Raw genomic sequence first — 25,710 nt, forward strand, 5'->3', positions numbered from 1 at the left:
ATGGTCTGCAAGAGTCAGGTCTGGGCTGTTGTGTCCTCTCTGCTCGGGGCCAGCTGCACCCCAGAAGCTCGGCCTGGCCACGCTTGCCTGGAGCTGTGCCTGTATTGACCTGCTCTTCTCAGGGAGACTTTCATCCCAGCACAGCCATGCTAACACGGCTGGAAAAGAAAAGAAGTTGGGCTGGCATAGAACTTTTAATGGTGTTGTGAGAAGGGCTGGGTGTCAGTGGTTTGGAGAAGAAGCCACTGAAAATGCTACCTTAATAGGACTTCTTTCTTTTGTGGTTAGCGTCTGTATTTACATGGGAAAAGAAGGGTGGCAAGGATTAAGGGACACTGAAACACTTGCTGCTGTAGCAAAAAAGTGACCATGTTTCCAAAAGGGTAAGATTTGGGCTTGGAAATAGGTTTATTTCATGCCTTTGGTCACGGTGCTAGAATTTGTAAATAGTCAGTGAAAGTAACTCTCGGTAATTAATTCTTTTGTTTTGTTTTCTTATCCCTGGACTTGGTGTTTCTGATTAGTTTGTTTTTCGCTTTAGGAGAGGATTATCTGTATTTTGGAAGGAATTGGAGTTTTTGCTTGGCATTGTTGAGAATTGCTCAAACTATGCTGTTCTCATCAATTTTCATCGGAAATGAAAAGCGACTTTAGTATAGGTGTAAACACTGAGTAGCCCCCACATCCCCTGCAATCATGATTAGAAAAATAACTTTAAAATGTCAAGGAAAGACAGGCAAACATTCTCATTGACATGGTATTTTCTTCTGTTTTCTTGTATTTCTGGAATTACATACTTTTTTAAACTTTAACATAAAAATAGCGTATACTTTGCTGTATGCAATGAAACTTTCATGTTTTCCTACTTTCATAATAATTTTGTTTGGCAATGATTTTTAGCATGGGTAGATCAAGGCAGGGGCATTGCTGACTAGATTAAACGGTGGTGTCTTTGCCACTGTTAACAAAATGTTAACAAAATTCAAGTGTATCTAGTGCTCTGGAAACAAAGAGCTTTGAGAGAATATCTGTAACCTTGACTTGAAAGATTGTTCTGTCTTTTACATGAAAATAAGTAATTTCTGCCATATGCGTTTTCTGAGCAGCAGTCTCTTGTGCCTGTTCCGAGCAGGTGTCGTGGCGTAACCCCGGTATGGCTCAGCACCATGCAGCCACTCGCTCGCTCCTCCCCGGTGGGATGGGGGAGAGAATCGGAAGAGTAAAAGTGAGAAAACTCATGGGTTGAGATAAAGAGGGTTTAATAGGTAAAGCAAAAGCAGCACACACAAGCAAAGCAAAGCAAGGAATTCATTCCCCACTTCCCATGGCAGGCAGGTGTTCAGCCATCCCCAGGAAAGCAGGGCTCCGTCGTGTGTAGCGGTGACTTGGGAAGGCAAACACCATCGCTCCCAACGTCCCCTGCTTCCTTCTTCTTCCCCCAGCTTTACATGCTGAGCATGACGTCATACGGTATGGAACATCCCTTTGGTCATTGGGGTCAGCTGTCCCGGCTGTGTCCCCTCCAACTCCTTGTGCACCCTCAGCCCCTCGCTGGTGGGGTGGGGAGAGGAGCAGAAGAGCCCTTGGCTCTGTGCAAGCGCTGCTCAGCAGGAATGAAGACATCCCTGAATTATCAATGCTGTTTCCAGCACAAATCCGCAACACAGCCCCCTGCTAGCTACTATGGAGAAAATGAACTCTATCCCAGCCAAAACCAGCGCAGCAGGGTATTCTGGTGGCAACGTTAAATTAACTTTTTTCTATTATTATTTAGAAAAGTAGAAATAGACTCTGACAATCTGGCATCCAGAAGTCTTCAGTTGACAGCTAAAGTATCTAACCGATACATCCTCATTTGTTCCTGCGCTTGTCCCATGTTGTGTGACCAAGGTACAGCAGTTCGGATCAGTGTTCCTTTTTACGCTGAGGCAGGGTGAGAGAAGACTAAAGAGAATGTTTCAAAGTAGGAAAAATCCTGGGGTTTTTTTCTTCGTCCTTATGTACTTGGAAATTACTAAACAGCTCTCTCAAATAGTATGTGAATCCATTTATTAAATTAACGTGAAATGTGTTTATTTCTAAGCCACTTAATTAAATCTAGGGGGACGTGCAAGTCTTCCAGGCTACGTGTTTGCTGCCAGTTTGAAGCACGCCCGGAGAGAAGGGCTGAGCTCTGCGGGGTCACAGCGCGTGGTGGTACGTGGGGTGGTTTGGGTCCGAGTGCCAGCAGGACAGTGGTGGGGAGAAAGTTGTCTTGACCCTCAAGAGAAAAAATAAGTGAAAAAAGTCAGAAGAAAAGCGTTTAAGAAGAGGAAGATACGTGTATTGAGAACTTTCTACAGACACGTTTTCTGCTTAAAACAATGGTGTCCAACAGTGGTTTACCTGTTGGCTCAGTTACCATATGGAGCAAATAGAGGAAAAACAGTATAATGTGCTCTCTTCATTGACTTCTGCTTCATTTAAAACATTTTTTTACTTCATTGTGTTGTTTCCATGGTGTTGCTCATGGTTTTAAGGCATTCTTCAGAATAACTGATTGAGAGCCTACATTTAAAGTGGGTAATGTTTCCATCCTTGCATAATTGGTATTGTGTTTATCGATGAAAAACCACAGTTCCATGGGCAAAAAGATCGTTGTGCTGTGCAAATTAAGAGTTTTCCTGCTGAAAGCAATGGCACCTGCCCTCCTTCCCGCGTTCCCATGATCTGTGGTGTGTGGCCGTAGGGCGTGTTTGGAGCTCAACTGAGGAAAGCCGAGAAAAGCAGAGTGAGGACCAGGAGCACAAGTTTAACATGTTGCCCACTTATCAACATGGTATCAATGGCTTCAGGGGTGAGGCAAAAAGAAGACATTACATCTACTGGTGGGAGAGTAATTCCTCTGATGGATATGGACAGATCCATTGCTACATGTAAAGTAGCTCCCAGTATTACTGTAAATCATAATTAGGGGAAAAATAGAAGCTTATTGAATATGTGAAACGCAGCAGGTGTGACCGTTGGTTCTCTTTAACTTAGAGGAAGTTTGCCATCAACAAAATTTGTGTCTTAGACAGGACCCGCAGTAGCTGAAATGTTTTTCCACCAGCAGGGCTAGCTAGTAGTTGTTACAGGGCTACTGGTGCAAATCGCATGCTTGCGTTAGCCCAGAACACTTTCTGTGCTGCCAGATCTGCCGAGCTTGTGGGTCAAAACTTTGACAAGGGAAGTTAAAACATAGGAGGAATTCAGATGTACGTTTTGGATAGACGAGTTAAAAATACCTTTGCCACAGGTTTACTTGTAATAATAACAATGAGAATTAGACTGATATGAGTGAATGGACTAATGATAGCCACCTAAGGATACCAGATTTCATATGGATTCGTTAAACTCTGGATGATCCAGCTCCCTTCATAAGGAGTTTTCCACCTGGGTACTTACTGTTTCTCAATACAGCTCTGCCTAATGTCGGCAATTGGGTTTTGCAAATCAGAACTGTTGTTTCATGCAATGATAAAATATTTCTTTCTTGTTCATCCTTCACTGATCATACCACTGTTCATACTTTTTTTGGTGGCAGAGATTACATTCCTTCCTAGCGTGGTAATTACATCGTCTTCAATGTGCGGTAAAATTTGAGCCATTGTCCCCCGGTGAGGACTATCTGCTGATGAATAGCTGGGTTCTCTGGTACTCAAATGCGCTCCAATTCATCTGTGAAGAATTGGATTTTGGATGTTAATTATGCAGACAAATCAGGAATTGGCTTAAAGCATTGTTAAGGACAAAGCGAAGAATACATAGCTTCTGCAAAATACGGCGTTGTGACTGGTACTGATGCTATCTGCTGTAATTTGTCTGTCTACCTTGGAAAGTGCTGTGCAGAAAGATGAGCTTAGCTTTTTGAGATAATTACCCATAGTGAATATGAATACTAGCCTATTTCTTCCTTGATATTAAAAGACAAAAGAAAAATTCGTCATGTGCTTCTGTAAAAATAAACAAACAAACCCAAGCTAATTAAAACTTGGCCTGAATCTTGCAGTCCTTCTCACAAGTACCACTGATTTCAGTCTTTGTGTTCATGGGGTTGTGCTATACAGAAGTGCTGGCGAGGTGCGAGATGGGTGCTCAGAACTGGGCTGAAAGAAACTGCGTGTTGGAACAAGTTTGGGAGTTGATTTATGTCAGAGTGGGGGGACAGTTGTGTATATATACATCTCCACACACAGTATTTAAGCTACAGTAAGAAGAGCAGTGAATCCGGTACGCAGACTTAGTCTGATTGTGAGAAAGGAGGTGAATGCGCATATAAAATCGGGGATTTACCTTATAAACGCCTCACTGTGCTGCTTCATAGCTAATGAATGCATTCTCCCTTGAGACATATTTTCTAACATAATAACTTTAGTTCATCTAAGAAATGCGTGTGAATGGTTGCGTAACACATGCAAGATCTGTAAACCAATTTTACCGTTACCCTTTACGGTCTAATAGCCAAAAATCAGGGCCTGAATTATTTAGGAATACCTTTCTACTAAACCAACTTGCTACCCATGTTGTCTTAATCTGATCTGCTCCCTTATCCAAGGACCTACAAAGTAGAGTGGATTTGGAAATAGCAAGGTCTTGATTCTCTGTTGATTGTGGATGAGTGCTGCTTAATGAGCCTTCCCTCTGTTAAGTTCTTAAAAGAAATTCTCATTTTTATTGGAAAAGAGAACATTTGAAAAATCTCCAGGAATTATTTTTCACTCCTCCCTCCCAATTTTAACCTCTGAGTCAAGTGAGAAGAGAGGATTAAACGTGGCTTCTGCAGTGCGAGACACAGAATCCTTGTGCGCTGTTCTCCTTGGATCTGGTCTCAGGTCGCCCGAAAACGTTCATCGAAGTGGTTAAGGGACCGGTACTGACCCATGATAGGTTTCTATTGAAATTAGGGGTTGTGAGCTTTTTCCTTTTCTGTTCTGTTTCATTTTTCCTAAATAAAGAAATGTGCTAAATCAAAATAAGATTTTTAACATTTTAAGAATCCAGGAATGCAACCGCTTGCAATCAAATTATGGGAGAACAGTAAGTTACCATCTGTCAGCTCAGATCCTCAGCGGTTAACATGCGAGCTCTTAGCCTGCCCCAATTTTGAGATAAAATGTGTCAGTTTGAGGTTTCTTGCTCTCAGTGATCACACAGGCAGCGATGGCAGGTCTGAGGCGGCGGCAGTAATTTGCTAAGCTGCAGTAATGGGGTGCCGAGTTAATCAGAGTTATGCCGGTGCTGCGTCCATCCTGCCTGGAGCGGGTGCCGGAGGGGGAAGGCAGACAGCTGTTTTCCTTGGTGTTAAATGCTTACAGGCATTTCTTCCCGTTGCTTGCCGACTTCTGGAGCGCTTGTTGCTGATACGCATCTTATGAGGCGATGTCAGGTGGAATGTGGATTTGTACCTAATGAAAACAGAATGAAAAAATTATCTTCACTGCTCAATAGCTGGTATCAGCTGGGACGACTGTCTGCATCTCTGTGAAATGGTGCAAGGTGCCACCCATAGGCAAATTAAAATACTGATTTCTACAGCCGTCTTGGACAATAAAGGCCATCGAGGAAGGTTAAATGGGAGCAGAGTATTTAATGTTGTTTCTGGTTCTTACTTACTCGTACCACTCTGTTAGTCACAGGTTCACCTTCCTTCTCCTCGATTTGATACCCTGTTGTAACTCGCAATTAACTGTTCAGCATCGTGGCTGTCGTTGCGGTGTCTGTGTGTTTCCGATGCGCCATCTGCTTATTCCAGAGACTTCCCAAATTTGTGGTCTCCTCCCTTCCTTGAACAAGGAAAAATTAGACATGAGGGAAAAAATTGACCTTCAGTTCAAGCTAGAATGAATTTCCAGACCTGTTCACTTCAAATTCTCCTGGCCGTTACTGCTGACCCCGGATGACAGGTTGGACCACGCGGCTGAGTGCTTTCTCTGTGGATCCGTTCTTCCCTCCCCAGCACAGCCCAGGCTCTTTGTGTTGCACGATGACTCAAACGAGGTAGGAGGAATAAGCACCTTGACTGTGTCCTCTGCGCTCGCTGCCGCAAAGGCGCTGAAGCGTGGGTTGCGTAGTGTCTCTGGGCTTGCTCAGAAAGCCTTCCGCAAGTTCTGCGCATACGGCTTTGCTCTGTCCTAGCAGATTACGGTTCCCAAGGGCAGGGCTTTCTAGTCTGTCATCTGTCTGTAAAACGTCATTGAACATCTATGGTGTGCTGTAAATAATAATGGTAATGATGGTCTGGCAATGTGGTGGATTTCTCCGGGGAGAGCAGAGCCTCCTGCCCCGCTGCTCCCGTCCCTGATGCCCAGATGGTGGTGACTCTTCATAGACTTGTTTGCATCTTCTTTCAACGCCAAAACTGCTTGATTTGGCAGCCTTTGCCACTTCGTACGCAATCAATCAGTCCTGCAATCTGCCTTTCAGGTGATTTTTTGGTGTGTGTTTAAAAATGATTTTTTTTTTTTCCAAATGCCAAAACCCAATAATTTTAATTTAACATTATCATCTGTATATCCACCAGATTGCTGCTGAGTGGATTGGAATTTTATGCCGTTAAATGTAATTGCAGTTTAACTTCTATGTTCAAATAACTAATGTATTGTTATGGCTTTAGCTTTTATATTTGTAATACTGAAAATGTTTTGAAATATATCTTACTGTATAGAAGAATGAGGAACCCCAGCACATAATACAGTTTAGCGTATGCGATGAATTTTAGTTGATATGAAAAAGTTTATATAGTTTCCATAGCTAGAATGAATTATTTGATTTGACTGTAATCTAACTGTTGTAATTCCATCATCAAATGAGATCAGTGACCTGAAATATTTGGGGAACATCTCTGGTTGGGTCACTTATTTTGAAAACTCCATGTACTTTGTGTATGCTACGCTCTCTGTCATTCAAATATTATTTAATATTTTTAAATGACACATGCAGAATTCCAAGATCACTAAAACATGTATTGCGTATCCACTAAATTCAGCTTGTCGATGCAAAAAAGAACCCATCATTAACACGCTTAATGTTTATTACACTTAAGGCAGTCCCATTTTTCTTTTATCAAGCGCATCTCCTTGTTCCAGGGGATGGCAGATCAATGCGGTGCTGCACCTCAGCTGCACGTCTTGTGCCCTGTGCCTTTCTCTTAACGCAAACCTGCCGCGAGGCACACTGCCTTTTTCTGCATCCGGGAATCCAGAACTGGCTGCTTTGGGGGGAGGAAGAAGTGTCTGTTCAGCCAAAGAATGGTTTTCCTAGACACTAGGTTAGGAAAATAAGGCTGTGGAAGTTGCGTTCCCGTATCTAGCCAGAGGGAGAAGGTGCGTCAGGGTGAGAAAGAAGAAATCCGCTGTGATCTGTGACTAGAGAGTCGGAGAGGTTAGCTAGAATCTTCTGCGTTGGTCTCTACTTTTATTCTGGTGGTTTTGTCAGCAACCACGCATCTTGCAGAGAACAAAATGTAGGATTCCTCCTGATCATTAGTGCAAACGAGCTTTTAAATTAAAAACCGCATCGAAGCAATTATTTTGCTTGACCGTGATGGTTTTTCCTTTGCCACAGTCCATAATAAAACCTGACCGGTGCTTCTCCGTTTTGAGAGCACAGCTTCAGCCAAGGGATCCCAGAGATCAGGTTGGTCGCTGAGTTTGTGTCTGGGGACGGCCGAGGGGCTTAGGCAGGAGGGAGGGCCGGGGGCACGGCGTGCGATGGCCCGTCCGAGTGAGCGGCCGCGGGGAGCGCTGGGCTGTGCACGCGCCAGCACGCCTGCCTCAGCCCTAGAGACGGATCGCCTGCGGCCGCAGCCTTCCCGTTGGGGTTTCTCCGAACTGTCAGTCTCTAACCAGGGACGTGGGAAGACATGGCTAATGCCAGCTTTGCGTATATTTATGAATGCCAGATTTGGGTATGGGGGGGATGACGCCTAAGCTCTGAGCATGTCCTAATTAGCCCCAGTTTATTTATGAGCAGGATGACATGGCTTAAGGCGCCTTGTGAGCGCTAACTGGGTTTGGTGACAATCGTCACGTGTTCACAGGGGCCGTGCGAGTGCTCGCGCTGTGCAAAAGCAGACCTCGCGTGCCACCGGTCAGCGCTGGGTAAGCGACTGCGCGGCGGGTCGCTGTCAGCCGCTTCCAAAGTGGAGCAAGGTGGGCTGGAGCAAGCGTAAGGCTGTAACCAGACTTTACTGCAATTCGTGTGTGCGCCTGCTTTCTCTTTTGTTTGTTTGTTTGGGAAGGGCTTTGCTTTGTCTTTTTGGGGTGTTTTTTTTTTTTTTTGGAAGGGCTGTGGAGGGCTCACAGTGTTTGCTGACACTGAGCAGTCTGCTGCCCAGGACGCAGAAGGCGCACTATCCGTATTATTTCATTGTTGATTGATTGATGCTAACTCATCAATCTCAAGTCCCCGCTTCGGGTGTACAGGTACTGCCCTGCAAGGTGTCCCGTTCATCTTGTGGTGTGACCTTTGCAGCAGTTACGGCTGGCTGAAGCCAATATGTGATAATAGATCTGAAAAAAGTCAAGCCAAACCAAAAATCGTTTATCCATAACCCATCCTAAGGAACTGATACAATTGTGATGATATAAATAAATCATACTTTCACTGTCAATGATTGTAAGAGCTCAGAATTATAAATTCATTATCAGAGTCATTCGTTATCTGAAATAATCTGTAAGGATCTCTTTTTTTTTTTTTAACTGTTTTTCTTCTACAATGAAAATTCTTTACATTTTTCTTAATAGCCTCTCAATTTCTGTAATCACTTTTATTTCTAAATCCTTCCATTATTTCCAGTCATCCTTTTTCCTTAATAATGCAGCTTTGCCAGCAAGCATACATTGTGTGCATTGAGTGTTCTCCATCAATAAAAGGACAATATGGAATAACGATGCAGAAATTTCATGAAAACCAGTAATTATTTAAACAGTACCTGCCATACAGTATGTGGTATTTTATGCAATATAATTCTAATCACAATTATTCAGATATGTCCCGTGCAAGTAAGAGGGTTTGTAATTATCCTTATTAGCTATACATTTATATGTGAACATGCTAGTTGCCAGTTACATTTCATGTAATGATAGACCAAACTCTTTTGTAGTTTATTTCAGGATTGAAAGCTGTCACCTAAGCAAGAGAAAATGTACACTATTTTCAAGGTATTAATTTGAATACGTATTTTGGGTTAATGATGTGATTCTGAAAATTTTACCTGTTTATGTTTATCTTGTGCTTTGGATTTCTTCAAAATGTCTTTAAAATCATTACTGGCAGAGTTGTAATGCAATTTTGAGATGAAGTCTAATATGTTTTTTCTTTAGAATGAAGATTTAGCAGTCAGTCATGGGGATTTTATTGGTTGTGATTTATAACTGTTGTCCCAAGTAATCACCTAGGTGCTCACAAAATGTCCTTGTTTTCACACCTTGTAGTTACTGATTTGATGAAAGTGCAACTGTAGATAACAGGAGAGATGAAATGGTTGCTACAGATTCAATACATTAACTGGAGTTTTGTTGGGAAAACTAATAACAGTTACTTTTTCTGTAGCTTTTTTCTGTAGTCTGTGTTACAGGCCTTTGAGCTGGTGTTCCTTTCTTTGGAGCTTGCCAGGCTGAAGTAAATACAAAGGATGCTTTATGCTGTCCTTTGCGTCCGCTCTGGGATCCAAAATACTGGAGCCGGTGCAGTGGTTTGCAGTCCCTTCCAATTTATTTATCTGCGCGTTGTTTCTGTGGAACGCCTTTAACCTTTCCAGGTTCTTTTTCTTGCTCTCGCTTTAGTCCTTGGAGACTGTGGGGCCACAGGGCGAGGAAGCATTGATCCAGGCTAAGGAGATGTTAGTGCAAGGGAAATAGTGCTTTGCTCTCAGTTCCTCCATCCGCAAAGTACAGAACACGCTTGCGTATCCCCCCGGAGCCGGAAGCGACATGGTGTTTGGCATCGGGACCACCCGGTGCAACGCACCTGTGGAATGACTTGCAGGCTTGTCTCCGCTGCCCGAGTCTCTGGTGGCCGCAGCGTGCAGAGCAGATGGCGGTAAGGACTGTGTTTCCTAGGTAGCTGAGAAACCAGCACGGTGTGGCGCGGACCTTTGGTCGTCGCCGTAGGCTGCCCACGGTCTCCAACAAGCGGTATCGAGGCTCTCGCTGGCTGGAGCGCTCCCAGGCTTCCACTGCGATGGCTTTGCAGAGGCCATGTGGGATCGCTTTCTTAGGCGTGAGGAAGCCGCACAGAACTAAGGACGCTTTTGCTTTTAGCCCCTCAGTGCTGTAGAGGCCTTTAACGGCTTCTCTAAACTGCGATTGCTGTTGTGGCCCACAGGGCGCTCCATCTGCACAGTGCAGCAGAGGGTACCACCGTGACCTGTCCGTTTCTCTCCAGTTCCTGCCCACCTTCAACCTCATCAGACAGAAATAAACTGTTTTCTTCTGACTCCTCTTCTCAATAAAGTGCTTCTTTATTGAGAAAGAACAATTTACATTGTTCTTCCATTACATTTGTATTAAATAGGAAACAAAAAATTCTTTCATTATTCTAGATGTCATACCATTATAGGTGTGTCCATCCTTGGAGACAGTCAAACCAGGTTCTGAGCAACCTGCTCTACATGACCCTACTTTGAGCAGAGGGGCTGGACAGGACGATCGCCAGAAGCCCCTTTCAACCTCAAAGACTCCACGGCTCGGTCATGGGTCGTTTTCTGTAAAGGCAGTAAACTTCGAGTAGGGAGTTACGAGGCAGCACGGAGAACTGAAATATGTTCTCCTTTAATGATTATTGTGAACTACTGGAAATACACTATTGTGAAATTGTTCTATATTTTGCAGTGTGCAGCTCTGCTACCAAAATAATGTACCAGCGTAAAACTACTCGTTATGCTTTTCAGTAATGAAGTTGAATTTTCTTAACTTCTGCAGTATGGAGTGACAGCACATCATTGCGGTACCACAGAAAAACTAGTCCTCCCCTGCAAAGCTCAATTCCATAGAAAAAATCTGAGCTCAGTTTTACCTACTTTTATTTAATACCTAAATAGACTTTTAAATGAGCAGAGGCTAATTATTGGTTTACTGAAACTAATAAAACAATTCAAGATTAGAAAAGAAAGCCAGTTCATTGGGACGCTGTTGCAGATGCATTATATTGTCATTAAATCTTAAGGATAATTTTTACTCTCCTTATTGGCTAAATGAGAGTTTACTCGTTGTAATGTGTGCCATTAAGAAGATTCACAAGCACATCAACTGAGCGGTGTGAGAGAGTCTTGCATGCTGCTTTTGTTGTTAGCAAAAAAATTTAATAAGCTTCTGTTAAAAGGAGAAATTAAGTACATGAAGCCTTTTTTAAAGGCACACAGTTTTAAATGAAGGGTGGAATCTTGCTTATAGGGACTAGCATCTGGCTGTTTCTTGCCTTTGTGTAGAAGAGTCTTAAATTTTTTTTTTTTCTTTTTTCCCTCCTCCTCCCTTCCCAATAATTCTGGGAATTGCAGAATTGCTGTCTTCCTCTTTGTTCTTGGGAGAGACAGTAAGTCACCCAGGTGCAGGTAATCTGAAGGGAACGAATTGAAATGGCTTTGGCTGGGATAATTTGTTTGCGTCTAAGCTGTATAAAATCTCTTTAAGTTTTTACGGTAATGGATTGCTCTGGTGTTACGATTCCTGCGTTAAAGCAGTATGGATGTGAAGTCCCAGGAGTGTTATTAGCTTGAAATATGTTCTTTGATTTGCATGATCAGTGTAATTATAAATCAGGACTCTTTCATCATAATGAAAAACCTGTTACCTATCAAGGGAAAGAGAAAGAAAGAAAGGAAGAAAGAAAGAAAGAGGAAGGAAGGGAAGGAAGGAAGCAAGCAAGCTCTGTGCTCATCTAAGAGGAAAGTCTCAGGAACACTGAATAACGGTTCTGCCTGCATCCCTCCATCGGGGGACCAGCGTGCGCATCCTCTCAGAGCAGCGGCCGTGATGCAGGCCTCCGGCGTTGGTCAGGGTTCTGAGGTTGTCAGATAGAAGCTTTAACTTTGGAAATCCATGGTGAAAACGCATTTGCAGTTGCAGCTGCATACTGCACTTTGCCCTCGGCGGCCTTTCGGCTGGTTCCTGAGGACACTGCGTGTCGGAATCAGACGGGTTTGTACGGGATGTTCCCTTCTGGGGGACCCGGCGTGGTCCCTGGGGGAGCGGCCTCGCGTCATGCCAGAAACATCCAGGTGCAGTCTGGAGACCAGAGCTGAACCGGGTGAATAAAAAGGTGGGATGAGAAGCCAGTTTAAACTGTGAAGAGGAAAAGGGAGGGAAAGGTAGGCCGAAACGCTGCTGCTCTGCTGCAGGGCACCGCAGTGGGGTATGTGGGGGACAGCCTGTGAGGCCCTGTCCTCTTGTCACCTCGCTAGAACGAGAAGTGTGATTGAAAGGTTATGGTGAGAAATGCTTGTCTGTCAATAAGACTTCCTCATAGAGTGTTCTAGTCTGTGTCGAGTGCTTACCGTAATCTTTTTCTCCAGGCATGTTGTACTATATAACACCACTAAATATTTTTGTAATAGTAAATGAGGATAAATTAGGGAGAAGGGAGCATTATCTTCCATCTTCAGTGAATCTTTTTGCAAAAGAGAAAAACAAGTTATATGAATTAATGAATTCTGTGTTTCATTATAATTGTAATGAAATATGTGAATGAAAATCCAGTTCTCCCTCCCTCTTATAAATTGGGCACCTGCAACAACGTAAGCTGGACTTTTGATACCTGGACCTTGCCTGCTGCCAGAATTAAGTCTAAAATCTAGCGCTGAAGTTAAACAAGTCGCTCTGCAACTTCAGAACGTAAAAATAAGACTGGACTTGTACGCACCAAAGAGATGGGTCTGGCTGCTCCTGTCTTCTCGCCTACCTCCGTCGTCAGAGATGGCGCTCGCTGGGCACCCGTCCCGGCCCCGTGCGCTGTGAGCGGTGGCGCGGGAAGGGCTTTGTCACCTGCAGCTCAGGCTGGCTGGATCTGCCCCAGGCGCCTTCGCCTTTACTTTGTCACTCTTTGTGCCGCAATCTCCATGCGTCGTTTAACCTGCTTTCCTTACTAGATGGAAGAGTCTCAGGGGGATTTTCCCTTCTACCTTTGATCTAGTTGTCACAGAAAGTTACTGGGCTGATTATTTTAGCCTAGAGTAATTCAATTATGCTGTTTGGGGGGGAAAAGACAGCCGAATGCTTCCTCCAGAAGAGTAAGTTTTTTGTAGCCTGTCCGTTTTACTTTAAATCATAAAAGTTCATAACTCTGCCTCCCAGTTACAGAGGTTTGATGTTCAGTATTGCCCAACGTTTACTCTCTGTATGCCTATATGAAAAGCAGGCTGAGGGTAAATTTTGAGAAAACTATAGCTGAATTCAAGAATTGACCGACCCGTGAATAGTCTCCCCCACTAGAGTGAGAAATTAAATGTGTCTTTTTTTAACTGAAAATCTATTTCCTGCATCCCTTGCATGAATGTCACTTGAGGCTTGAAGTTATGTTGCCAAAATTCGGGACCAGCTCTGGTAAGATGCCTCCAAATTCTGAGATGTGGTAGAAATGCTGTTGCGAATGTTTGCTGTTGCACCAAAAAGGTTACTGCTGGTGAGCGCCTGTGTCAGAGGCAGCTGTGGAGGTGAAAGCTAAGGGCAGACTGATATTCTCCAGAAGGCTACAAAATACAAGCAGAATAAGAAGGAATTCCTAGGTACAGGTTTGTCACAGCAACAAAAAGCTTGAGAGTCGCTGCTTAGGTAACGTGGAGAAGCACGCATTTTAATGTTGGCATCAGTCAGGTCATTGACTGTGTACTTCGTTATCATAGCTCAAAGAGCACCGTTACGGACGCAGGAACAGAAATTGGAGCTAGAAATTAAAATATTTGAATTAAGCCACAAAAGAGAACACACATGACTACTTAAAAAAATCCCCAAATGCCGAAAATATCCATCAGCCCCCACCTAAACTTCAGCAGAGTTTAAATTAAATTCACTTGTAAGTTTATTAGCCAAGAGATAATCACACGTGGAGTTTTCCACTCTCAGGACTTGCATCCAGGCAGTGCTTGGGGAACGGTGGTGCATGGGGAGAAGCCGCTTCCCCGCGCCCCCCCCATCCTCTGGCTGAGATGGGGTGAGGCTGGAGGTGCCCCCGGGGGTGGAGGAGCTGGGTGCCTTCCCGCAGAGGGGGTTCGCCATGGCCCCATGTTCGGGGCTGACTCCTGCGGCTGAAGGGAGGTCGGGGCTGTGTCCTCGGTGTCTGTGTGGGTGTTAACAGACGGCTCGGTTTGGTTTAAAAACACAACTTTTTTTTTCATGTCGCTGATGACCTCAGGAGATGAAGGTGAGCGATCGCTGACTGCAGTACCGCATCCTGTTTCGTGCAGGAAAAGAAAATATTTTTGTTTTGGGGCTTTAATGTGCCTATTGTTAGTCCTGATAGGGAACGTATTCTGCAGTGCTTAGCTTTGGTTTCTTGCTCGTTTTCCTTTTCACTCTGTTTGAGACTGCTCTCAGGATGGGTTTTCTGGTTGCTGCTCCTGCTCCTACAGCCCCCTTGGAGTTGCCAGGGTCGGAAGCTGGTCCTTGCTGCCTTTCAGCTGCCAGGTTTTTCCCTTTGCTTTGCTTTTGGCAAGAATCGGCTTGGCGGCCTGCTATAAAATAATAATAAAATAATAAATATCACTTTTTTTGCCAGGGAAAAATGACCTTCCATACAGTAAAAGCTAGATTCTGCCTTTTTGCCCCAGACAGTTGTTTAAATTTTCTCTGTTGGGGGATGAGTTGAGTTGATGCTGTATTACATCTCAGCAGATGTTGTCATTCCCACCAAAGTGGGAATATCTGCACGGTCTTTTAAAGCGTCCTTGCTTTGTGCTGCCTGTGGATGGTCTGGTGGCCAGTTGTATTCAGAGCAACATAAAAAGCCTAAAACTAGAAGTGAGTGCCTGCTTGGGATTGGGTTTTTTGCCTGTTGTTTTTCCTTGCCCCAGTGCGAGGTTGTGTGTAATGACTTTCTAGCAACAGGATTTCTAAGATGTGCTAGTGTTTCTGCGTTTTCTTTACCTTGTCACATAATAAGCATAAAGATCTCAGCAGGAATTTGGTTTACACACCTATGTTGAGTAGTGCTGTAATACGGAATTAGATGTGCAGCTCCTCATTTCTGTCGCTCAGAGATTTTCTCCTGACTGTTGTACATTTATATAAATATATATAAATTATATGCATAGATATAAATGTAGAGCAAACACTTAAGAATCACTTTTATAGCCAGTTTTTAATACGGTTTGCCAGCTAACCGTGTCTAAGGGAGAAGCCCCAGAGACCAACCTGCACCAGCGATCCTGGAGGCACGAGCCTGTGCGGTCCTGCCTTCTGCTTGAGCCAGCGATACCGGCAGTGTTTCTTGATGGACAAATGTGGGTCTGGGGTGTGAGGGTTTTTAACTCACATGCAGGATTGAAAATGAGGACTGTGTTGTAGTGCCCCGTCCGGGCAGCGTTGAGTGGGAGAAGAAGGGTGTTTGAGTGTTGTGAGGAAAGGGCTGGTGTAGGTCTCTTGAAAAGCTAATTCTTTATGTGAAATTAAATCAGATTAAAAGAATCATTAAAATTCTGTAATGATGTCTTTAAAGTAGTTCTGGAGTAATCCCTGGCTGCGTGTGAAATGTCCCAGAGGCAGAGGAGGGTTCGAGTGGCGTTGCACAGGCACCTGGATTAGATGCTGTTCTGGACGGGGCAATAAAAACAAGATTGTAAAGAGAGACACAGAGATTGCACTGAAATAAGCTTGTAAAAACAGAGAAGCTTTAGAAAGAGTTATAAATCAACAGTGAAATCTCAGCCTCCTCTAAAGACAGTAGGGAAATAGTCACCGGTCAGACAAATATCCTTAATTTCAGTGAAAGCTGTGCGCCTACCCCCGTTCGTGGCTCTGCAGCCCGAGCCGGCGGTACGGCTGTCCCTGGGGGGCTCGCTGCTGGCGAGCTGGGCCGCTGCGACCCGTCTCAAGAAGAACAGAAAAAGTCAGAGCTTAAAACTGATTTCTCAAGAATTTGTCTGTTGTGATTCAGATGATGAGATGATGATGAGAGGCGTGACGTGCGTACCGGTGCCGGTGAAGCATAACCTTGAAGTATTTGGGTTAGCGTGCGGGAATTGGCTTTGAAAGAATCTGATGGGGTTAAAGATGGGAAATCTTGGTGCAAGTTTATGGAAAATACTACGACAGCAATGTTCAATAGTGACCCTCAGGACACTGTAGAGATGCCTGTTAAAGGAAGTGTCCTCACCTAAGGCATTTAAAAGTAGTCAGGACAGGGTAAAATAATACATCGAATCCCAAATCCGAGCAGTACAGGTCTGGGGAAGCTACCGGTCCTCCTTGTGCTTTAGATGTACACATTTGTTTGGTTTAGTTACTGGGTTCTTTCTGTGAACAATCCTCTTTTTTTCCTGGGTGTATTTCTGTGTTGTTCTAAGTGTGTTAAACTAAATTTATCAAATTTCTCGCAGCCCTCCTCAGACTAAAGGGTTTGGCATGGTTCTCAGACTTTGTGTTTTTCGCATAAGGACACAGACTAGCAGCCCTTCCGCCGCTCCCCAGGGATGGAGCTTGCCCTAAAATGAAGCGTTCCATTCAAAAAAGATAAATTTTACATTTTGTTTCTTCCTTTATCGCTTCTCGAGGTAGGATTCTGCTGAGAGAGCAGGAGGAGGGGAAGAAGGAGCACTGACAATTTTCAGGACTTTTGATGGAAATCTTTTAACCAGCTCCATCCTACGCCTGCTGAATTCCATTTATTGTCACTTCTGCAGGCTCTTCCGTAGCAGACTTAGCGCCTTTTCCTTCAGAAAGCTCCTTGGACACCCCAGCCCAACCCTTTTGGGAAGCGTACGTGTAGTTGTGCTTGGGCCCTTCGTCTCCCAGAGGAGCTGTGCAGCAGTCTGAGAGTTTGAGTGCTGAGAACTGGGATATTTTTTGGTTTCCGTGGCATGTCACCTCTGTTACTCACCAGTCGTGTGTTAATATTGAACCGTACCTAAGCAGAAAGCTTTTTAAAGAGATATAGCTTTCTCTTCTACTGCAGAAAGATTCAGGCTCTTCCACCATCTGCATACTACGTATTGTGTTTCAGATGCATCGGAAACTTAAAACCAAACAGCCTTTTTCTGCAGAGTCGCAGGAATCTCCTGTGACTTCTGCTTAGGAAAGCTCCTCCGCTCGCGTTTGCCACGTTTCTGTTCTTTGAGTCAGCTCGCCGCAGTGATGGTAGGAAGTGGGATGGGGGAGGTCAGTTCCTGTGAGCATGGCATTTTCAGCTTTGAAACGAGAGCTGCCGCAGGAGCTGCTCTCCCGTGGTTTTGGTTGTCTTATAGCTTGCGCAAATAAGAAAAAATGCGGAGGTCTCTGCTTGAACACAAGTAAGTGATATACATCTCTTGTGATATAGAATTGCAATCCATGCCAGACTCTCGTTTACTTTCTAACATAATGTTTTCTTGATTGTATCTGTTCTGAAAGCTTACGGTGATAACTTGGCTGTCGCTCTTGTTACTGAAGTTGACATTTTGGAATGCCAGAAAAATGGATGTCATGTGAAGTAAGTGTGGTCAGCGTCCCCAGGCTGGGTTAGATGGAAGGGCAGGCGGACAGCCCCAGCGCACGCCGCTTTACACCCCTGCTAGGGGTCTTAGGGGCCGTGGGCAGGAGGAGGAGGCGAGTTTTGCCCTGGGTTTGGGGAAGATGCTGGAGCTAACGAAGCGGTGTAAGAGGGAAAAGAAGGCTATGCCCGGCGGCAGGGTGGGACAGGCTTTGCTCCCCCCTGCTCAGCAGCAGATGTAGGGAGCTGGTCTGGTGCGGGGCAGTGTGTGAAACTGGGGAGATGAGGACAGCCACAGGCTCTGGAGCTGTCGGTCACGGACCGCTCTGGGGATGGTGGTGTGTGCTTTGTAACGGACTGTAACGAGCAGGATCACCTTGTGCCGTTACTAGAGCTGACACCGTGAGATAAATCTCATTGCAGTGCATTGCAGGTAGGACTGTTGACACTGGGTTTTCCAACAGCGGAGGGAGATCTGTAGCTTCTTTAAAGAAGTCCTTACCCATCTGTGTGCGTAACACAGCCTGAGCATGAAGGAGGGAGTATTATACCACTTGCCAGATTCCTGCTGACACAAGGAAGACACAATCAGCACCTTTTAATTTGTGTCTGAGTTCCTCTTAACAGGGTTTTACTTTATTCAGATACATAAATGAGCTCTGCCCATGAAGCCCTTTGCTTTCTAGCGGTAGGTTTCTGCCTTAAGAGCAGGCTTTCCTCCTTGAAAGGCTTTTAGTAGGGAGGAAGGGATGGAGAGAGAGAGAGAGAGAACCTCTCTGTCCGTGACAGCGTTAGGGAATGCCCGGGTGGATGTTTCAGTTGAAAATACAGGGATGCTTGAACTGGGCATAATGAGAGCCTGTTGGTGGAGGTTAGAGGTACATGGCACGTGCTCACTTTGTAGCCAAACGTTGGGAAGAGCTAAATTCCTGTTGAGATGTCTGTCACGATGGCTCGGCAAGGAATAGCTTTCAGAATAGCTCTACATGTTAACAGCTGAGGGTTTTGCTGGTTTTACTTTTAACTCTGGTCAGTTCTGGGCATGTGCTTAGTAGTCGAGACTCCTGTGAGTTGCAAAAACGTCATTTACCGTTATATAGGTTCTGGTTCATTTATCTGTGTATTTTCCTGCAGACAGTTTTTTAAGCTGACTAGTGATGGTTGCTTATCCATTTGATGCACATGATGCATATTACAAAACAGCATTAGAAATGGAGACACCACTGCTGGATGCATTTCTGGATGCAACAGCCAGTGTCTGCATGCAATAATTTCACTTTTAGATGCTTGACGAATCATTAGAAAATTATAATGTCTTCCCATGCTACGAGTTGGACCTGATGGGTTGCCTTCTGGAGCTTTTGACTTCACTGATGGTGCAGAGAGCCTAAATCAGCAAAGAATAAGGGAACTGGAAGCTCCCAGAGGTTGTTTAACTCGTAGGTGACAGCAGTGGGTGATAGCAGCGATGGCAGGAGTAGGAAGCCCTTCCGCTGGTCGCTAAGACTATTTTCTCTTCCCTTGAGATGGCAGGGAAGGTCCCCCTGAGGAGGAGCAGCGGGAGCTCTGGGGCTGTGCCGCCGAGAGCCCCCCCTCTCCTGGGGGTCCCAGGTTTGGGCATGGCAGAGGGCTCGAGGATTGCCCCTGGGCAAGCCTCCCTTGAGCAGCCATTCAAGTTATGCTATTGAAGTCATGTCCATCGTTCTGGATGGATGGATGGAGAAATCCCCCAGTGGTATTAATTCTCGGGGAAAGCAAACTTCTAAAGTAGGTCTTGCTTATAATGCCTTTCCAGTGTGATAGTCTGAAGAGCCTTTGTCTGTTACTCCAGTGTTTGTCATCCCTTTTACCCCGTGTGTGCTTGCCATGCCTCGTGCGGGGGTGCGGAGGTGGGCTAGCCTGATGAGCTTTAGGCTTTCTTCAATTCAGCTGAACACTGCAAAAATCTGCGAAAGAGGGCTGGGTGAGAAGTCCTTCTATGGGATCAGCAAATGTAGGATGTGCCAAACCAGTGGCTTGTCATAACGTTTCTGGTTCTTGCTGCTGTTTATCACAGGCCTCCAAGAAATTTTTGTATTTTAAGCTAGGATTATTTTTGAATGCTGCTACCTGGGGACTAGGTGCCAAGTGCCAGGTCTGAACCTGGCTTTTGCGCTGGGCGAAAAACCCGTGACCTGAAGTTCAGCCACTTGGGTTCAACTGGTTTCTTTACTACTACACTCAGTAGAGCATCAAAATCCTTACATTTTGTCTTAAGCTAACAGAAAAATATATCATAGCCTTCAAGCAACAGCGTCTAAGAGAAATTTTTCAAAAATGCGGGCTGTCTTCTGGGTGCACTCAGCTTAGTGAGGGTAAAGGGAGATACCTGAGAAATTTCTCTGCGCCATGAAAGACTTTCCCAGTGGCATTGACTTCTGTCAGAAAGACTGGAGTTATTTTTCCATTTTAGCGACAATATAAATTGTACGTTATCTTAGGCATTTTCAGAAGTTTCGTTAAAGTTTTACCTTAGGAGGAGCCTTAAATACGTATTATTTATTAATATAATACAAAAAAATTATGTCCGGAAAGCATCATCTTTGTTTCTGCTTGGATTGGTTTTGAATAGAGAAATTGTAAGCAGCATTGTTCCTGTGAGTAGAACGGCAAAAAAGCCATGAAATTACTTGAGCTTAAATACATTAGAGATGCAAGGACTGGACTTAGCAAAGCTGAGTTTTACAGCAGTTTTATACGTTTGGAAGCGCACACTCAGGTTTTTAGCGCTCTGCCTGGTGCGGCCGCTCCGGAGATGCTGGCACTCTCCGCGTCCCAACGGGCTGCCTGGAGCTGTTGCAGGCAACCTGGGGTCAGATGTGAAGTCAGCATCAGCAGGGCTCACTGGGAATAACAGTTTATTAGTAGTAGCCTTTTATAAGGTTTGGACACAAATAACCGGGTTTTTGTCAATTTGCACATACCCGTGTGCTTCCCAAGCACTTCCATGGCGGTTATAGCTGATCCAGCCTAGGGAGGGTTTGCACAATCCAGCGCTGGACCGGAGAGCCAAGAGGAGGTAGTGTCTGCATTGGGTCCTGCGGGTTTGGGGGATGCAGGAGTGCGGGCGATGGGGGGGCCTGTCACCCGCTCCCACCTCTGGAAGCATCTGGCAGGACCACAGATATCTTGAGAGGGGCCACTTGGGCTACGCCTGGATCTTACTGATGTTGTCCCTCTTGTTTGCCATTCCCAGGAGCCCCTGGAGCGCGTTGGGCAGACAGTGGGTTTTCTTTCAGAGAATTCCATGTGAAATAATCCAGGAAATCTTGTTTTCACAGATCATTTTATAGCGCTTGAAAAAATATGTAAGGAAAGTGGATTTTTGTCTTGTGTGCAAAAAGCAGCCCTTAGGGGCCACATCAGAGATGAATAGAGAGAACCATCTTGACTTAAATTAAATAAAAAAGAATGAAAGCTACTTCTGTGGTTTCACCCATGCATATTTTTCTTGATTTAGGGCCAGCACCACATTTGGTGTTTAAGGCACTTGTGGCTTTCCAAGTTCCTCTTTTTTCCAGCTACTTATCAATTTTACTTTCTGCTTTATGCCCACTTGCTCTTTAGTTGTACTGTCAATAAACGCGTGGGTTAAGGGTGGGCAGCAGATGAACACCGATACATTTTCAGCAGTAAACTATATATGCAATATACAAGATGAGATAAAATATTGTATGTTTAGAGGATGATGGATTCATTTGTCTTCTCTTTTTTATTTTTATTTTAATGTCAGGTCTTTTTTAATAGGAAGTAGCATAAGGCTTCGCGAAGTATTTACTCTGCAGATGCCTCTGAGCACAAGTCCTGGAGCATTCGAAGCCAAGTTCAGAGCTTGTTTCAGGCAAGATGGACACATTTGTTGAGTAATTACCAGTGGAGGATCTTGTGCCTTGTGTGTTTGGTAGGATTATGCAGTAGAAGAGAAGAACTCGTATGTGGATTTATAAAATGAGGATCAAAGCACTTTTCAGTAATGTAAGCAGGTCATGAGAGCTTTTAGCCTAGACATGAAAGGGTGCCTGGCGGTGCCCTGCACTTGGAAGCACACGAGTAACCAGTGGCTCTTATTGTTACCAGTGAGAAAGGAAGGTTGTGGGACCTGCCTTCGCAGCGACGAACTGCGCTGGGAGAGAAAAAGGCATTGGGTTTGAGTTCCTCTTGAAACTTTACAAGACAGCCCCTTTTTGTGGCAGTGGTTGAAGAGGAACAGGGAGTGCTCAAGGCAAGCGGTACTTACCCCGGGGGTCAGCACAGGGAGGGCTGGGCTGAGGGTGCCCGGCTGGGGACCCCCAGGGATGGGGTACCTGCGGGCAGGAGCTGTGGCTCTCCTGCCTCGGCCGCAGCGGGGGACCATGGTCACCTCCGGCACGGCCCGGGGGCTCCAGCACTCGCCAGAGACGAGGCCGGTGCTGTGCTTGTATGATGGAACGACATAGTGTGGTTAGAGGTGTTTTCTCTTGTAGGTACAGAGATTTGTACACTGAGAATTGGATCATTAACGTGATTTTTAGGAAAATACAGCATTGCTGGATTGCCTTCCAGTTGCTGGCATCGGTGAATACCTATTGAAACACTGTCTTCTGTGTGCTGCCCTTTTTATTTCCTTGAATTAGAGCTTTTCCTTTGTGCACTATTTTAATTTCTTGCTGCGCTGAGCGGTTGTTAATCGGGAAGAAGTCTCAGTCCTTTCCCCAAAAAGCTGGCCCGTCGCACCCTGCTGTCGCTGTCACAGGGAGCTCCCGGTACCCAGAGCTGAGGTATCTGCGTAAGCTCTTTCTGTGATGATGTGTTTGCAATAATCTATTAATCTGCTCTAATAATCTACTCTTACTTTCACTGCATTTTCCTGATAAGTGAAATTATATTTGAATAAAAAGTAGTACTTATAAATTCCTGGCTTCAGCTGGAAGGATGTTTTAATAGCTGGTCTCAAATCTGCTGAAAAGCATATTTTATGGTAGAAATGCTAATGAAGCTTCAACAGGAACAACTGGCAGCCATACCGAGGAATTCGGGGGTCGTATATTTGGGTGTCAGAGATCAGTAAATAGATTTGTGCCATCGGAATCTATTTTTGTCAGCAAAATTGACTTTAATATTTTATGCTTATTTAAAGAAAAAAAAAAAATCTGTACTGCTGTGAAAGTTTCTGCATTTTGAGGCCAGCTCTCAGCTAATCTTCCCAAGCCGTCTGTACGGCTCAGATTTCAAAAATCTTTATTCAAAAGGTCACATCCTGATTTAATACCATTAGTATAAGCCCAGGATAATTTAGTTGATGTGGATGGAGGTGCTTGTCATTTCAGGTTTTTGATCTTAATACAAATCTGGCCAAGAGTAGGTTGCATTTGTGAAGCTAATGTCACGTTCTTCAACACATCACAGGAGGGCAAAGGCTGATTTTTCACATTTAGAGGAATCCTTCCTACATGATGCAGGTCTCCTCTCGCTCCAGCAAGATGCTGGTAATTTCAGCTAGTCCACTTTAAAACAGGAGTATGGAAAGAATGTTTGTCATGTTTTCTTTGCCATTTTTTTTTATGGATTAGCGTTCAAATTTCTGTATTTGATACGTTTTCCGCTTCTCAGTACTGCCAGAAGCATATATATTCATGTGTTCGTATGCAGCAATTTTAAACTGCAGTCCTTTTTAAACTCTTTTTTTTTTTTTTTACCTTTTTATGACACACTAGTAAAGCTGGCGTGAGGATTTCATGTAGCTGTAGGCTTGCCACAAGTACAAAAACATCCCCAAATCAAAAAATGCAGTATCCACTATGTGAAAGTGGATATAGCAGTTTATTTCCACAGTGCCCATAGAAATGAATAAAGAATGTTAAATTAAAAGACAAACAAAGATATTAATCACTTCTTTCTCTGTTTTCCCACTGGATCATATCTAATGGCATCTCCTAGACCGGAGCCTTTTGAAGGAATGTTAATATTTTATGTAAGGAGGAGTAATAAATAGCGGCAAAATGCAGCTTGAATGATTAAATCTCCTGAAGGAACGGCGCTTGTACCATTGCCCCCCCCCCCCCCCCCCCCCCCCCGGGACACATTTCTAATTTGCCGTAACTTAGGTGTATTTTACCAAATAACATGATGGTGCACGTTGGGGCGCTTGTATTTCTGTTTGGAGAAATCCTTTTGAAATGGTTTTTATCTTTTATATATACTCTTTTATTTTCGGTGTCCATAGTAAAGAAGTAATTAATTACAGATGGGAATACTGAAATTCTGTCTGTCTTACCAGCCAGCTAGTTTGACATGATTATTAAGGCTGGATGTATTGGTTGTAATAACGGGTGAGCGAATGGCTCGTCCCTCTTCTACCTCTCCCTTTCCTCAGGAACTTGGATGAGTGATACGCTTCTAGAAGTAGCACAAATTTTCTTCAGGATTAATAGAATGAAATGAATACTGACTTTTCCTCTCCTCTTCCCCTCAGGTTGCCCTTGTTCTCCTTTTCAAATCAAATGTCACATTGACTCAAATCCGGCGTTGGAAGCATGTGGGGAACTGCAGCACATCAGCCCGGCGCAATGTATCCATCAAACTGGAAGGAAGCCCAAAACCAAAACTCCGCTGGCCAAAATGCACCCTCTGCAGAAACCCCAAGGCAAGTGGCTTTGTCCTCCTCACGATTGTACGAGCTTCTATCGCACGTGAAGTGTAATACTTCTAAATGAATTGTTTTAATTTTAGGTCATGGCAAAATAGTTAATTTTATGTTTTAAGGTTCAAGTACAGCTGGTAGGGTTTTATCTTCATTTTTTCTACTGTTAGATAATGTCTTAGGGAAGCCGTCAAGAAATTGATTCAGGAATAACAAATTACTGAACTTGTCCATCTATATTTCCTGTACTGTTGATACGCCTCATGCAGCTGTGAAGTGTAAGTTTAATTTAGCAATATTGTTTTCATTCTTTATTATTTTTTTTAAGGTATTTAGGTAAGAATAGCTTATTGTTTAACCCTGGCCTGTTTTCCATTTATTGTAAGAACTATGCAAAGCAACAGGAAATGCCCAAATGGAACAAATGTATTTAAAAAAATGAGAAATAGAAGCTAAGCCACTCATATGCAAGGGTAGCACGTGGGCTGTGGTAATGAGTCCATAGTCAAACAGGTGGCAATCCCAAAGTCTGGTAGAAGAGAAGCCAGGAAGAAGCATGTTCCAGCCGGCCTCCAGGCAGGTTGTCTGGTCTCCCCAGGCTTTTCTTCCCCAAAACTTCTGAATGCTAAAAAAAAAGACTGCAGTAAATTTCTTGAAAGAGGATAAATTGGTTTTGTGTTTCTCCATCAGTGCAATTACATGTAGTCTCTCTTTGTAATGTCAATTTGTCAAGTGCTCCCATTGCCACCACCTCCTGCTTTGTAGAATTAGTTAAAATATTGTATATAATGGGTGCTTGCCTTAAGGTAGTTGCGGATGCAGAAAGCTTATAGATTGAGAGGCATTTGGAACAAGGAAGGGCGAACCCAAAGAAGATTATAATTTCATAAACCAAGATTTTTTTAAGAAGCATGTCCATGTGATAGACAGTCATTGGCATGTAAGAAAAAGAGATAAGATACTTTGGTCACCATTGGGGTGTGTTGTACAAACTGAGCCTCTTCACCCCCACCCACCCCCATTCAAATGCCTGTACGAAAGCAATTTTCTGATACACATTCAGCCTTAAACACCTACAAAGCCAGCATTGTATTTTTTTGGTTCTGGAAGTAGACCTTAAATGTTAAATTAGTACACTACTTCATGCTTGAAACCTCTCATGAGGTCTGTGTGTTTATGGAGCTTCCACCTTGATGTCTCGGTTGTCCAGGTTTAATTAGTGGGTGTTCCACAAATGTTGTTAACGGTAAAAAGGGCTAGCAGAAGTGTCTGTTCAGTAAGACATGGAATGAATTCAGCTGGTGTAGATCCTTTGCTGTTGTACTGATTGCACTGATTTCCAATTACTGAGGACATAGCCTGGTTTTTTTATAAGTATTTTAGAAAAGTTGGAGGGAACCTACTTAGCTTGATTC

At 44.1% G+C, this 25,710-nt stretch overlaps 1 protein-coding gene across 7 annotated transcripts in view; it reads left to right on the forward strand.

Moving 5' to 3' along the window:
- Positions 1–25,710, forward strand: part of FGD3 (FYVE, RhoGEF and PH domain containing 3) — a 109,806-nt gene that overhangs the window by 35,995 nt on the left and 48,101 nt on the right. For 5 of the 7 annotated variants that reach the window (XR_012837115.1, XM_075762617.1, XM_075762614.1 and 2 more), the window contains exon 2: positions 24,128–24,298. Coding sequence is in view for 6 of the 7 variants with exons in the window: in XM_075762617.1 (XP_075618732.1) it covers positions 24,128–24,298 (171 nt within the window). In the remaining variant the exon portion in view is untranslated. Of the gene's footprint in view, positions 1–9,124; positions 9,183–17,303; positions 17,459–24,127; positions 24,299–25,710 lie in introns of those variants that run through there. The other 2 variants (XM_075762616.1, XM_075762612.1) reach the window with 2 other exon arrangements.

This window comes from Balearica regulorum, chromosome 10 (genome assembly GCF_011004875.1).
Source record: "Balearica regulorum gibbericeps isolate bBalReg1 chromosome 10, bBalReg1.pri, whole genome shotgun sequence".
NCBI classification, from domain to species: Eukaryota; Metazoa; Chordata; class Aves; order Gruiformes; family Gruidae; genus Balearica; species Balearica regulorum.